Source organism: Cyprinus carpio, chromosome B17, assembly GCF_018340385.1.
Source record: "Cyprinus carpio isolate SPL01 chromosome B17, ASM1834038v1, whole genome shotgun sequence".
NCBI classification, from domain to species: domain Eukaryota; kingdom Metazoa; phylum Chordata; class Actinopteri; order Cypriniformes; family Cyprinidae; genus Cyprinus; species Cyprinus carpio.
The window spans coordinates 3,111,307-3,126,630 of record NC_056613.1 but is presented as its reverse complement, the minus strand read 5'-3'; the positions used below and the strand labels follow the sequence as shown (position 1 = coordinate 3,126,630).

Genomic DNA, 15,324 nt, shown 5'->3' with positions numbered 1-15,324 from the left:
TGAGAAGAGGCAGAATATTTGGCAAATTATGCTTTATATTTTTGCACTGATTGGCTATTAACTGTGAGAGTGTAAAACAAACCATTGGCGAATACAGTGAACATAAATGAAAAGAAACGAAAAAAAATAACACCAAAACCTAACAAGCAACCATATTTTATAAAATAAGCCCAAAAAAACGCAACCCGGGATTTTTTCACGCAAATTAAAAAAAGAAGCCCAAAATTGCGTATAATACGCAGACTTGGCAACTATGGAGGCGGGGCTAATCTTGTTGTTGTTGCTGTTGCTGTTGGAAACGGTCGCGCCAGCAATGGCTGCTCACTGAAATCATTCATGGATCCTCTACAACAGACATGATTCGACTTCTTCGCTGCATTTTATTTCATTTAATGTACGTTCATTTCGCAGAAACCGTACAGTAGAATAGGTAAAATGAAATAGATTCGCTTAATTTTCGAGCGAGATGCAATACTGTGCGCTTGCAGTGATTTGTTTGTGTGGTTTCAGCTAGCGTGTGAAATTTAGCAAAGCTACAACATCAACAATCACTGATCCAAACATACGCATTACGGTATTTTTGTTATTTTCAGAATCGAATTAATAACTAGAAGAAATCGGGATTGGTTTATTAGCTTAATGCCAGTAATATAGTAGTTAACGTAGCACAGAATAGCTGGGTTTTTAGAGGTGTTTCTGTGTTGGCGGCAAAGTTAAATATTACATAAACTACAATAGTAGTTCTAGTAAGAATAACTAAACTATGTTTGTGTGATTGTAACTAAATAGACGAGTAAACACTGTCTAAATGTTGCATTGGTCTTAAAAAACAGCAGTTCTTATTTGATACCATTGTAATGTATCAGTTTTAGGATTGTTGTTTCCAGAATGAATTTCATAGTTCATCAGAATGCCAGCAGGTGAGTAAAGATCACTCGTACTTGATCTATAACAGCTCTCTTCTTTGTCACTGATGATCGCGGATGTTCTTATGTGCAGATTTGTCTGTAAATCTCTGTTTGACAGGTCAAAGTGATGTGAGAGCTAAGACCAAAGCTCGCTTTGACGAGGTGTTGAAGAGATACACAAACCCTCCCTCTGAGAAAAAGAAAGCCACGCAGATAACTGACCACTCCCAGGAAATCATTGTGGTTAGTAATATTAAAAATAATCATAATTTAACCAAGAAAACCATAACTGATATAACATCACCCTGCAGTCATTTGAACTCCATCCTTTTTTCGTGCAGCTTCAAAACTTGAAGAAGAACCTAGATTTGAGTAAAGACACTGAAGATGATGAAGCTATCCTCCATAACACGTATGATCCAGCTCAGGGCAGTCCTAGATACACCAAAAACAGGCGCAGAGAGAGGGAAGCATCTGAAAAGACTAACATAAACAACGCTGTAAGTGAGGAGGAGCCCACGCTGACCGGTGGGAAAAAGAAAAGCAAAAGAAAGCTCCCACAACCACCACGTCCTGTTCAAAATGAAGACGACAACGACAGGAGGACTGATACAGAGACTGATGGAAGACATACTAGGAAGACTGGGAAAGCAAAGAGTAAAAGTGGAAAAGATGTTAGTAGACAGAAAGAAGACACAGAGACAGAAGATGATTATCTGCAGGCGTATCAACATCAGATCTCGCGGGAGGAAGAGACGGCTGGAAAGAAGACGACACGGAAGAACGCCACGGAGAAGCTTGCAGAGAGCCAGCTGCTAAACAATGAGCTAGAGAAGAAAAAGAAGAAGGTGAAATCAAACAAACATGATGGTGATAGAAGGTAAAAAGCAATGCATATTCATAAATGATCACAGTTAATGCCATTTATATTAGGACCAAGATTATTTGACATTATGTTGAGCTTTTCATATTTGTTTGGTGATGCTGGAGCTGCAGAAATGACACACTTTGTCTTTAATTGAAGATTAAAAGTGGCCTTAGCCAGCAGTTAAGCATAGTATGAGTAGAGTTACATTACTTTTTTGAAACATTTTTAAGGTAATAAGCATGATTGATTTTATTTTGCCTTTTTGTTTGCAGTCAAACTGAAGCGCCAGTGGATAACCAGACAGAAAATGTCCAGGATGATGTTGTGGAGGAGTTCAAGGAGGACACAGTTAAACCCAAAGTGAAGAAGAAAAAGAAACGAAGAGAAGGTATGATAGGCTGTAATTGCCATAACACATACAATTTTTTCTTTAATTTCTAGATTCAACATCAGTATAGATATCAGATATGCAATATTTCCACAATTTCTAATATAACATGTCTAATATAGCTGCAGTGTGCTGTTTTTATTTATTGTTTTGGTTGCCACCACCATATTCTCTCTCTCTCTATACTATATATATATATATATATATATATATACACAGATATAGATATAGTGTGCATTTCATTAACACTATTATTTACAGATGTGATGTTAATGTTGTTTGTGTTTCTTTATTTCTGGTTGTAGTGATTGTTGAGGAGGAACAGGCAGAAGAGAAACAGTCCTTTGACGACAGTCTGGTGCTGGGAGTTTATATCCACAGGACAGACAAGCTGAAGACAGACCTGATGGTGTCTCACCCCATGGTCAAAGTTCAGGTGGTTGATGAGGTCACTGGACAGTATGTCAAGAAGGAGGACAGGTTTGGATTTCACTTATATTGTTTTTACTACTAAAACCAAAACCTGCTAAAACCATTTGGTTTATAATCTTCATACCAAATACAATCTGATTTATTTTATTTGGTTCTCAGCCATCGTCACGTTTCATCCTTCTATGAGCAAGAAAACATCGAACACATCCTGCCCATCATAACTCAACCCTTTGACTTCAAGAAACACAAAAACACAGTTCCAGAATGGGAGGAACAGATCATCTTCAATGAGCGCTTTGGATATTTCCTTCAAGACGATGAAGAGAGTCCACGTGTGATACTTTTTTTTGAGGTTTGTTCACTTGGATAGGTTTGAAACTATATTTGCATTCTCAGAGCAAAGAATGGAATGACTAAAACACTTTGTGTTACAGATTCTGGATTTCATTAGTATGGAGGAAGCACGAACAAACGTCTCTGTTGACCAACATGAGAGGGGTTTCCGGAAGATTGCTTGGGCTTTTTTGAAGGTACCAGCTTTGATTTTACTTCTTTGGTATAGTTGATCTTTTTTCATAGATGTTTGGTCATTTTGTATGTCAGTTTCATAGATTTCATGTAACTGTATCCTTCATAAGTTCTGGAGTAGATTCCAATATGCTATTTCTTCTAGCTTGTAGGAACCAATGGTGTCTTGAACGTTGACACCAAACTGCGTCTACAGCTTTACTGCCCTCCTCCACGGGCAAAGAAACTGCCACAAACAGTTGAAGTTTTCCAGTGGTGGTCAAAGTTCCCAAGAAACAAATACGCATCAACCCTCTACGTCACAGTGAAAGGCCTCAAACCACCAGAACATGTAGGGTCACTTTTGGAATTTAAAAACCACAGTGAAAAGACTGGTGCTTAATGAAGTTTGATTTGGACTGTTTGTTGAACAGGTGGACCCCGGTATCCGCTCCATGATGGCCCTCCAACAGGAGCGCGGCAGCACCTCCTACAGTGAGCTCAATACTGAGATGACCAATAAAACCAGCACACAGATACAGGAGAGCAAATCAGAAATCATTAAGTGGAGCCGCATACCCGGACAGGTATTATAGTATAAAACTTAGGTGAGTCAGTAATCCTTTTTGTTAGACCTAATATGTTTCTTATTGTTTGTTTAAACAGGTGTGCCGCATTCCGAATAAGCCAATGCACTCATTCCGTGGAGGTCAGATGGGCTGTTTTACTCTGCGTTTCTCTCATGATGGACGCGCACTAGCAGCTGCATGTGCAGATAGAGATGCGTTTCCAATCATTAGTGAGTAATTTGTTGCTATACGTGTTGTTTTAGTGTGTAATGTGTGTGTGTGTGTGTGTGTATATATATATATATATATATATATATATACATATATATATATATATATATATATATATATATATACTAGTGCTGTCAAACGATTAATCATGATTAATCACATTCAAAATAAGTTTTTGTTTGCATAATATGTGTTCTGTGTATATTTATTACGTATATATATATATATATATATTACATTACATTTACATTTAGTCATTTAGCAGACGCTTTTATCCAAAGCGACTTACAAATGAGGACAATGGAAGCAATCAAAAACAACAAAAGAGCAATGATATATAAGTGCTATAACAAGTCTCAGTTAGCCTAAACACAGTATACGTAGCAAGGGCTTTTAAATAATATAATAAATAAAAAGAAAACAGATAGAATAGAAAAAGAATAGAGCAAAAAAATATAAAAATTCTTTAAATAAAAATATAATAAAAAAATAAAAAAAAAAATAATAAAAAAACATTAAAACAAAAAAAATATTTCCTAATAAACAAATATAAATAAAAATATATATATATATATATATATATATATATATATATATATATATAAAAACACACACATACAGTATATATTTTGAAAATATTTACATGTATTTACATATCCATATTTATATTCATATAATTTATATTACAAATAAATATATTTCATATATAAATGTAACATATTTTTCTGAAATATATACATGCGTGTGTGTATTTATATATAATAAATAGACACAGCACACATACATATATTATGTAAACAAAAACTTTTATTTTGGATGCGATTAATCACGATTAATTTGCTTGGCTTATAGTTTTATTATTAGTTTATTGATTTATAATTTTTTTTTTGTCACTTCATATTAATTAAGAGAATAAATGGAATATTTGTTTTTATCACACCGAATTGTATATTACCATTCATTACCATTTAAAATAAATTTGTTAAGGCAACTATGTATTAAATGTGGTGAAAAACTTGATGAAAAGCCGAAGAGGAAAGGATGTGATGTGTGTATAGAAGTGTATAGTGTCCCATACGAAATATATGCATGTATATTAAAAAAAAAAATTAATATACATTTAACCTAACATTAAAAAAAGTAACAAATGTTATGCATCAACTAATCATACATTTCTGCAAATACTGTATTCCTGTATGTAATTTAATGAAATGACTTTATTTTTAGTATACGAGATTCCGTCTGGGAAAGTTCTGGCATCCTTTAATGGTCATCTGAGTGTAGTATATGATCTCTGCTGGTCCAGAGATGATAATGGACTATTAACTGCATCCTCTGATGGAACAGTAAGGTAAAAAAAAGCCCTTTTTGCATATACAGAGCTTACCCCATAATATTATGCATCCTATAATTACACCACAAATATGAGTGAAAGTGTGAGCCATCATTTTTTAATTTCCTTCCTCAGAGTGTGGAACGTTGAACGACTGCAGAGTTTTGCTCATAAAACTCTTCCTCACCCTTCATTCGTGTACTGTGCCCAGTTCCACCCGCAAACCCAGAGTCTGGTGGTGACGGGAGGTTACGACGGGGTGCTGCGTGTCTGGAGTGTACATGTACAAGACGTAAATGGGCAACTTCTGCAAGAGTTTGACGGACACAAGACTTTCATCAACACACTGTGTTTTGATCCAGAAGGTACTGAGGAAGTTAACTGTCTGGATGTGATATTAAAGCTGTGATTCGAGACGTTAGCGACACTTTTGTGTCCGAGTCGCTTTGTTTAAAAGTCTCTGCAAAGTTCATAAATTTAAATGTAAATAAATGTAGTAATATGTTGGCCTTCACATAGGAAGCAAAATGTTTTCTGCTGACAATTCTGGCCTCATTATTGTGTGGGGAACCAAGGTGATGCCTGGGTCTCTCCGTGGACTGACCAGTCAATGGAGCATTGAAAGGGTAAATGCATTCTCAAATATTAGAAGAGCTCAATGAATCACAATTTGAAATCACGATTTGAACTAATTTAATTATTTTCAAATTTAATATTTATCTTCAGGAAATTAAAGAGGCAGATCTGAACGGAATATCCATCAACTCATTAGAGGTGCATCCAAACGGAAGACGACTTTTAATTCATGCCAAAGACAGTGTTTTAAGGGTCATGGATTTGAGAATGTAAGTATCTACCTTTTTATTAATATTTGAAAATTTATTTAATACCATAATGTTATATTATTACAATTTGGTGAAAAAATAATTAATTAATTAAGATCAATCATGTGCAGCAAGTCTATATACGTGTACTATGAGTAATGTGAGCCAATTTTACTTCCATGTTGACTTTTTAAAAAGCACACGAATCAGTGCATTTGTTGACAGTACCAGTAATAATAGGTACAGTAAGTACTCAAATAACCTAAATAAATGCAATTATCAAATTAAAAACAAACACTTGTTTTACAGTCTTGCAGTGAAGAAATACATAGGTGCCACAAACTACAGGGAGCGAATCAACAGCACATTCACTCCCTGCGGAAGCTTCATTTTTTCAGGCAGTGAAGATGGACTGGCGTATGTGTGGAACTCTGAGACAGGTTTGGAGATTCTTTTGAGTCACTTTAGTATGAATACAAAGAAAAATCCAAGTGTAGACTGAACTGGGATATCTGTTGTGCAGGTGACCAGGTCGCCGTGTACTCTGAGCTGTGCTATACATCTGCGCTTCGAGCTGTAGCTTTCCACCCTCATGAGAACATGGTGGCCTTCTGTTCCTTCGGCCAAAACCAGCCCATCCATCTCTATCTGTATGACCGGAAGGGTGAGTCCTGTAAATGACTCAGAAAACCACTGATTCATTATGTCATATGATCATTTTCTCTTAAAGATGAGTGTTTTGTGCTTGTACGCAGTGGCTCAGATGGAGGTGGAGAGTTTGAGAGGCTTGAGCCGGTCAGAGAATCTGGACAGTAAGACGGGCAGGAATTCATCAGAGGTCACGACCTCCCAGAACTCTTCGGACCGATTCGCCAGCACAGCTCATGTGTCCCTAAAAATGCAGCGGGTCAAACAGAAACTAGACTCTGTACTGGTAAACATGTTGATGATTAGATTAACTAGATAAAAAAAAGTTCATCAGGACAAACTTTGATGTTGGCTTGACAAAGCCTGACCAGAAAGTTTGAATCCATTTTAAAAGCTTGAAGGTTTTTAGTTTGAATCAGTTTGAAGTTTTAAGGGCCAAAAATAGATAGGCTGTTGTAAGTTTAATTAAATTGTAACTGATTATTACCGGCATTATAATTCAGTCAGTAATCTGTCAGCTATACTTTATTTCTTTCAGGAGCCCCATCGCAGTTCCCCTGGTGTGGATATGTATGTACAAGGCAAGTGATGTACATGATAATGTTTATTTGAAATTGAAAATATAATTTGTATTTCTAATGCATGTGCAATGAATTCTGTTGTAAATGGACACAAATATATAATTTTTTTTGAAAGGTGGCATGTCTTATCTGGGAAGGAGCCAAGAGGTGAATATTTGTGTCTGTTTCATTTGGCTATGGAAGTTACACCTGTAAAATAGCTTTTAGAGTTTATTAAATTATGTTTATAGATACAAACAGTACTATTTTTGGTTGAAGTAAAGTTATTCTGTCTAAACCTGATTCATTGGAGTTGGCAGGTCCTTGAACTGATTATACAATGATTAAAACCATTTGCAATGAGATTATAATTTACTACAAAAGCAGCACTTTTTTTTTTTTTTTGTATATTCAAAATCTGTATCATATAGCATTCATACTGAAGCTCAATCCTATATTGAGCTCTTGTTATTGTGGCTTCTTTCAGGGCTTGGCCTCGTATCTTCCTCCTCCATCTCTGCTGTCTCCTCACTCCAAACTACGGATGTCCTCATCACTCAGCGCTCAACTCCTTCCACAGGCCACACTCACCTCACACAGTAGTATGTTCTCTACATTATACTTTATATTATGTAGGATAACCTGAGCATGCATTGTTTTGAAGAGCACGTCTCACACTACAGGGTAGAGAAGATTGAAAAATGTTAGTATGTATATTGAAAAGTTTAGTTTGTTTCTAAGGCACTTAAAATCACATGTTCATTAGGTCTTTAAATTGTCCTCTCCTCTCACAGGTGGTTACAGTCCTACTGGGCAGCCCATTAGAAGAGCTCCTTCCCTCAAACACCAGAAAGTAAGACAATGTGATCTGTTTTTGTATTACACTACCATTCAAAAGTTTTTAAGAAATTAATACTTTTATTCAGGAAGGACACATTAAATTGATCAAAAGTTACACTAAGGACTTTTACATTGTTACAAAAGATTTCTATTTAAAATAAATGCTGTTATTTTAAACTTTGAGCTCGTGGTTTCCACAAAACTATGCAGCAGCACAACGGTTTTGAACATGATAATAATAAGCAATGATGGTTGAGCAGCAAATCAGCACATTAGAATGATTTCTGAACGATCAAGTGACACTGAAGACTGGAGTAATGATGCTGAAAATTCAGCTTTGCATCACATGAATAAATTAAATGTACGAGATATAGAAAAGAGTTGTACAAATGTTTCACAATATTACTGTTTTTACTGTAGTTTTCATCAAATAAATGCAGGCTTGATTAGCACAAGAAAAGTTGTTTTCAGTTATATTTTTGGATTTGTTTTTGTAGTTTTGGTTTGTTTAAAAGATACAATCCCAATCTAATAATTGAAGATTGTGTTCATATCCACAGAGTTTACAGGATTATGAATTCTCCCAACAAGCAGAGACAGACTTTGGGCAAATCTATCAGACGGTAAACTTTAATGTTTTCTTATAATACATTACTATAAATGTGGAATTACTTGGAGTCAGTTAATGACCTCTTGTATTAAATGTTCTCTAGGTCGTGTCTTTATACGAGTACAGAGCCAATCGATCAGATGAGCTGTCGATACGCCGCGGTGATGTGATCCATGTGCTGTATAAAGACAATGACAGCTGGTGGTTTGGGCGACTGGTCAGTGGCCAGGAAGGATACTTCCCAGCGTCCTATGTGGCTGATGAAGGTTTGTAAATAAGGTTTGACAACCAAAAGCACATGTATGATATTATATTGCCTAAATCCATGTGCATCTCCCACAGGGAGTTTTGATGAAGAGCTCTCAAGAGCTTTAGAAGCACAGCCGTCACCGTTAGATGAACCTGAAGGAGTTGAGCGTGCAACACCAGTCCAGGTAATGACACATTTTCAATTATTCCTCCCATAACATTAGTGAAACTTCATAGTTTGATCCTTATGATCTCTGTTCCTCCCGCAGCTGTCTGCAGCCATCAGTGCCTCTGGAGAGCTGAAGATCATCTCAGAGCTGGACACTGACCCTGAGGCGTCCTCCACCATGTATGAATTAAGAACATCCGTCATCTGAGTACTTGTAGTCTTGAGCACATATTGATAATATTTTATTCACAGAACAAAAAAGAAGAAGAAAAAAAAGGTGAAGCGGAGTGAAGTTCCCTCTGATCTGCCTCGGGTCCCGTCTTCAGCATCTTCCAGAAGAAGGAGACCCCTCCCCAGACTAGGCCAAGCCAACGGTGCATTCGAAGGTGAAGGAATCTGAATGCGAAGACTCACCTCTGTTATGAAGGAACTAAGGACATAGAAACAGTGTGTTTCCAAAAGTGTTTTATGTGGATGTATTTTTTGTAGTTGGCCTTATTTTAAAATATATATATTTTTTGTAATTTTGATACTGATATTTGTGTTATGTAGTTTTACAAGATATTTTTTACTGTTTCTGTACAGTATTTTGTGTACTGTGTAATTTGTATTTTAAACATTTAGTTAAAGTTAAAATTTTCAATATAACTGCAACAACTCCAGTAGTAATCATAATGTCATATCTAATATGAATATATATTTTATTGATATATCACAGAAGGGAAAAAACTATGGTATTTATTTAGCACCAGAGTTAAATATGCAATCGATTAAATATATATATGTGTGTGTATGTATATGTGTGTGTATGTATATGTGTGTGTGTGTGTGTGTGTGTCTGTGTATATGTGTGTGTGTCTGTGTGTGTGTGTATGTATATATATATATATATATACATATATACACACACACACACACACATATTTCTGTATCACAAATTAATGCAAGATTTTAAAATGTTCCAATTTTAAATAAGTAATTGCACATATTGTTATGTAAAAGAGTAAACAATTTCTGCAGTGTTGAAAGGGTCAATATTTATGCAACAGCTCCAAAGAACTGAAGGATCTCATTGCTATGAAAATACTGTAATGCACATTGTAAAAATGTATTTTGTAAAATTGTACATTTGTAGAAGTTGTTTCCATCAGGAATGTGGCAAGAATTTGTAAATCTGTAAAAGCAGTTATAATGGGGACAGTCACAAACTAGGACTAGATGGGTAATCTGTGTTAAGTAATATTAAAATACAAATCCCACATTCTTGCACTAGTCCAAAAGATTTCTGAAACCTCAACAAGACTTCAGAAATAATCCAGTGTACTGTACTGAAAGACACTCTGTATAAGAGGTAATCAATTATTATAAACACACAAGAAACTCTTAAGGATTTCAGTTTACTTCAAAAATCTACACCCATATTTTTTTTAGAATGGATGTTACATCTCATGTTAATCAAAGTTACTAAACACAGTAAATAAGCCCCAAAAATAAACACACTGTTAAGTGTTTATCTAAAAGCACACCTCAGATCTGTTTGGTGTAAATGTCATCTTGTTACTATTATGCATTACTTCTCTCTTAACTCAATCTTCTTACAGGACTTTTGCATTTACACTGTAAATGTTCACTGAACTCCTGTGTACAGGTTCAATTAAACTTGAAATAATACATGTATGACATCTTTGTTGTTAAACTGACCTTCTCTGCCTTCTTCATTTGTCATCTGTATTTAGCAGCAATATGATTAGGTTTGTTCTCCATCTAAAAGCTTGCAGGGGCTTATTTCAGCTGACGTCAACTGTGAGATGATCTGTCTTAGGGAGAAGAGGGGATTTTTCTCCTCGAGATGACGACAAGTTAGTCCTGTTGGACTTTTGTGACCTGAAACACACACAAAAAAAAAAAGATCATGCATGATCAACAGTTTCTTATGACTATTTTCTGATTATACCCCTTTTACCAACTTAAGAAATACTTCACAGAATGAATATATAATATTTATAATATTATTTAATTTGACCATTTTGCTAAATAAAGTAAGACAAATATATATATATATATATATTTATATATATATATATATATATATATATATATATATATATATTTATGTCAGTAAAAACTGCTTACTTCTTTTGTATGTCCTCTATTGTGAAATATATTACTTGTAGTAAGGCCTAAAGAATGTTTGGGTAAACATAAGTCAATAAATTAATACTGATCATCAAAGTTAATACAAAACTAATTGTTAGAGTTAAGAAAATGCATATCTATTATAAAAATGGACTGTTACGCTTTTATTTGGAAACTGATTTTTCTTACAGCGAGAAAGGCGAGTGCGCCTTGAACTCCTGCACTCCATTCAAAGTTGAGTGCTTGTGTGATGTATCCTCCAATAGTCGGCCCAAAGAACATTTCAACACGAAAAAGATGATTCAGGTTTCATGATGAGGAAATTCTAAAGTATATTCTTAAACTGTATTTTCTTACACACCCAGCAGACCAGACTGCAGAGAACAAGCCTGACACCAACCCCAATGTACTCAAGCCCTCCTCAAAGCCATTTTCACTGCAATACGAGGAACATGTGCATCGAAACATGTTTCTATTTTGTAGAGGTTTGTATTGTTGTATTTAGCTCAGTTTCAGGGTTAACTGCATTTTATCACACCATTTCAGGAGTTTAGTGTGACATAACTGAGTGAATTACAGACACAGTAACCTCTTAAAACATAAAATGTGACTCAGTGCTGAGTGGGAGAACTAGGAGTGGATTTGTATGATGATGTATTTGCCTCACTGTGCACAAGCGATCATCTCAGCGAAGGTGGGGATACAGGTCATACAGAGAGAGAAGCCCACCACGATCAGCATGAGGACGGTGAGCCACAGCTGACTGAACACAAAAACATTTCACTGATTTGTGCTTTAATGTAACATAAACAGCAAAAGCTGAGGAACTGGCATTCAAAAAGTTCGAAATTAATGTTTCACCTTCTAATATGGAAAACAGGAAGTGGGCCGAGGAAACAGAAGCTCACCGCTGTGGCCATTCCTCCAACCACCATCATCCATTTCCTAACTGACTGCACCAAGAATCATTTTACAGCCACAGTTGAAATTATTTCTTAATAAATTAAATTCGATTTATGCTTATGTTTCAAAACAAAACATTTCCAAAAACTAAAAATTATAAAATAAATAAATCAAATAATATTAAAACCATAAAAATGTTAAATTAAAAACGAAACATCTTAAAAATATAAATACAATGAATTAATATATATAAATAAATACATAAATAGGTAACAATAAAGTCTTAAATGTCATTAGGAATTTCAAAAATATCAAACTTTTTTTATCGGATTTTCAATTGTCACTGTAAAAGAATGTTTTAATATTTACTTACAGGATATTTATCACTGATCACGCCAAAGACGGGTGATGCCGCCCCATACGGCAGTGAAAGTCCAATCATGAGCAGCCCCACCGAACCAGCACTGAGATTTAGCTGTTCACAAAAAAATACATATAGATATGTTTTATATTATTATATTGAATGAGAACCTTTACATTAACATTTACAACAGTATTTTGGAATGAAGAGTTGAGAACATTTTTCCTGATTTGAAACTATGGTGAGTTTACATGTAGTCTATATGTTTAAACACAAAATATAAGTTATATATATATATATATATATATATATATATATATATATATATATATATATATATATATATATATGTTTCAGTGTAGTTTGTAAATCTTCATAACCTTTTCTATGGCAAATATGGACAGTGTTGCATCCAGGAAGCCAATTCCTGAACTCAACGTGAACACCACGAAGCAGATGAGAAGGATCTTTATTCTGGTACACAATCTGAGGAAGGAATTCTGGGAAGGAACAGCATCTATATTTGAATGAAATAAACACACGTCTATCTCCATGGCTGGAGGGCAAACAATAACAAAAGGGCAATCAAATCCTTGTGACATAAATTAACTAAGAGTATGCAGAATGGAATAGGCTTAAATTAAATTAATAAAGACATGTAATATTTAACCAGTATGAAGTCCGCACTAACCAAAGCTTGGTAAAATCCACAAATTAAGAGGCACTGTCACAAACAGAAGACATCCTGTGAAAACGAATGGGATTTCATATCCAAATGACTGATAGAGCCAGCCGCCCAACGGAGGCCCCAATATCAGGCCAAGACCTGTAAAAATCTCCATGAAGCCCTGAGAGAATGAGATCTCACTGTAGAGACACATTTAACATTTTAACACACTTGTGTAAATATTAATAAAAACATAAGAACGGTTCTGTGCATATGTCGAGACCGTGAGAACCCAAACAACCAGACAGACTGAATAACTGAATCTAAAGATGATTCTCTTGAGAAACAGCACATCTTTTGTGACGTGCAATAGTGCTTCCTTTGTCACTTTACTCCAAAACACCATTACTGCACTGAAAAACAAGCACCGACCACAACTCACCAAAACAGTCGCTATGTTGTCAGGGAAAACTTTTGCTGAAACTGCAAAAGACGATGTAACGGCGGCAGAAAAGCCAATTGCATTTACGCACCGTGTGATAAAACAGAGCACGATGAAAACTGTCCCATCAGACACTTGGTCAAGAAATCTGCAGAAGCATGATGAAATAGTACACGAGTGTTACATGAGTTGCCAGTATTTTTCATCCAATTTTCCTTAAGAGTAAAGTCATTTTATCAACATTATGGCATAATCCAGCATGTAAATAACCTGAAAGTTAATAGACACAGACTAAAAGACACAAAAATATTACATTAAAAACACAATAAATCATCACAGATTCACTGACCCGAAGAGTACAGTGGATCCGCTCGATACGAACAATCCTGCCACAATCATAAACTTGGCTCCTATCTGGACAATCTGAAACAGAGCTCAAGTGCATATAGTGTGCAATCTGGAAAACTGTTGAAAGCTGTTGTGTATTTCTTCTGAAATAGTGATTAACTTACATATTTACCAAGTATCAATGAGCCCACCAAAGTGCATAATGCATAGATTCCGAATATTAACCCAATCATAGCTTGGCTGACACCTTTCTTCTTTGCCTAGAGAGAATGAATCAGATTGAAAGCAATTAATTCTTATCCTACTGTAGCATGATTTAAGAAACGTTAAATGCCCTAAGCACAGTACTTAAAACATATTCTATTTCATATTGTTGATCATATTATATAAAATATCATCTTTGTACCTCATTTGGGAAAAATGGTCCCAGAATGGAGTAACAGATCATTGAACTGAAGTTTATGGAGGCCATTGCAACAAGTGGTAATATCTGTTGTCTGGACATTTTAGTGGTTGGAGCCTCTGGTGTTGAAGAATCAACTATATTAAGTTAACATGCATTCACTGATCAGTAAAGAAACAATGTAAAATGCTCGAGAATAATTCGATGTCCTTCACTGGCAAACGAGCTAAAAGTTCAAAACTCATTAAAGATTCAAAACGTTGCCAAATGCTAAACAGCCACTCATTTAAATGTATCTACATACCTATATCTTCATCGATATCCATTGCCAAGTCTCTGAGATCTTTCACCGCGTGCTTAACCTGTCAGCTGGGAAACTCAGCTGACAGGTCTACGAATCGATTCTCTAAAGAACTGAATCTTTTCAATGTTCGGTCGAACCGATTCGCAAAGCGCGAATCACTCAGTTGTGTTTGGGAATAAAACCTGTAACAGTATTGAAAATGATTGATATTTTTCTTAATACTGGAAACATTACAGATCTGTTCAGTCAGGAATTTCCAGTGTGAACAATTTTTGAGCAATAAACAACATTTAATGCTATTTTAATAGCCTAATACAGAACAGTAATTTCAAAACAAATTTATAGTAGTAAAAATTAAATCCAAAAAAGTGAGTCGGTTTAATAAAAAGGCTCATTGATAGGAACCATGTGAACGAACCGATTCGCTAACATGAATCAAACTCAAGATTCCATCAAGGACTAGGAAGCACAATGCGAACATTAGTGCGCCGTCTAGAGGTCAGTGCAGTAACAAAGTCTCACAAAGCATGTTTACCCAGTTGGACTGCTTTTCAAACCTGTGATTTTCTCAAACAGAATCTCAAAACCTTGATTGATATTATTTTACAGCTTCAATAATCAACA

General features: G+C 35.2%; 2 protein-coding genes across 7 annotated transcripts; one reads left to right on the top strand and one right to left on the bottom strand.

The window, feature by feature from the left end:
* Positions 1-287: 287 nt before the first annotated feature.
* Positions 288-9,536, top strand: LOC109066504 (jouberin-like). Of its 2 annotated transcripts, XM_042743010.1 has the most exons (28): positions 288-394; positions 867-920; positions 1,027-1,151; positions 1,250-1,545; positions 1,702-1,788; positions 2,049-2,164; positions 2,470-2,644; positions 2,756-2,948; positions 3,031-3,126; positions 3,270-3,455; positions 3,538-3,690; positions 3,770-3,902; positions 5,131-5,254; positions 5,372-5,601; positions 5,756-5,862; positions 5,963-6,081; positions 6,370-6,500; positions 6,584-6,724; positions 6,816-6,994; positions 7,247-7,289; positions 7,405-7,436; positions 7,756-7,870; positions 8,063-8,121; positions 8,669-8,731; positions 8,822-8,984; positions 9,061-9,152; positions 9,237-9,316; positions 9,389-9,536. In XM_042743010.1, exons 2-28 carry the CDS (start codon positions 911-913, stop codon positions 9,534-9,536), a joined length of 3,396 nt encoding a protein of 1,131 aa, XP_042598944.1. In that variant the 5' UTR covers positions 288-394; positions 867-910. The 2 variants fall into 2 exon arrangements, with proteins under 2 accessions (XP_042598944.1, XP_042598943.1); XM_042743009.1 differs by having other exon boundaries at positions 289-394; positions 1,250-1,788.
* Positions 9,438-15,272, bottom strand: LOC109098478 (MFS-type transporter SLC18B1). Of its 5 annotated transcripts, XR_006156908.1 has the most exons (15): positions 14,701-15,272; positions 14,400-14,533; positions 14,158-14,253; positions 13,995-14,068; positions 13,646-13,793; positions 13,228-13,384; positions 12,917-13,053; positions 12,549-12,650; positions 12,134-12,225; positions 11,940-12,035; positions 11,633-11,708; positions 11,462-11,554; positions 11,270-11,316; positions 10,838-11,020; positions 9,438-9,566 (listed from the first exon to the last, which is right to left on the bottom strand). XR_006156908.1 is itself a non-coding variant. In XM_042743029.1 (14 exons), the coding sequence occupies exons 1-14, from the start codon at positions 14,720-14,722 to the stop codon at positions 10,924-10,926; spliced, it is 1,371 nt and encodes a 456-aa protein (XP_042598963.1). In that variant the 5' UTR covers positions 14,723-15,272; the 3' UTR covers positions 10,521-10,923. The 5 variants fall into 5 exon arrangements, 4 of the variants coding, with proteins under 4 accessions (XP_042598963.1, XP_042598964.1, XP_042598965.1 ...); XM_042743029.1 differs by lacking the exon at positions 9,438-9,566 and having other exon boundaries at positions 10,521-11,020; XM_042743030.1 differs by lacking the exon at positions 9,438-9,566 and having other exon boundaries at positions 10,521-11,020; positions 14,400-14,515.
* Between the last annotated feature and the right edge of the window lie 52 nt (positions 15,273-15,324).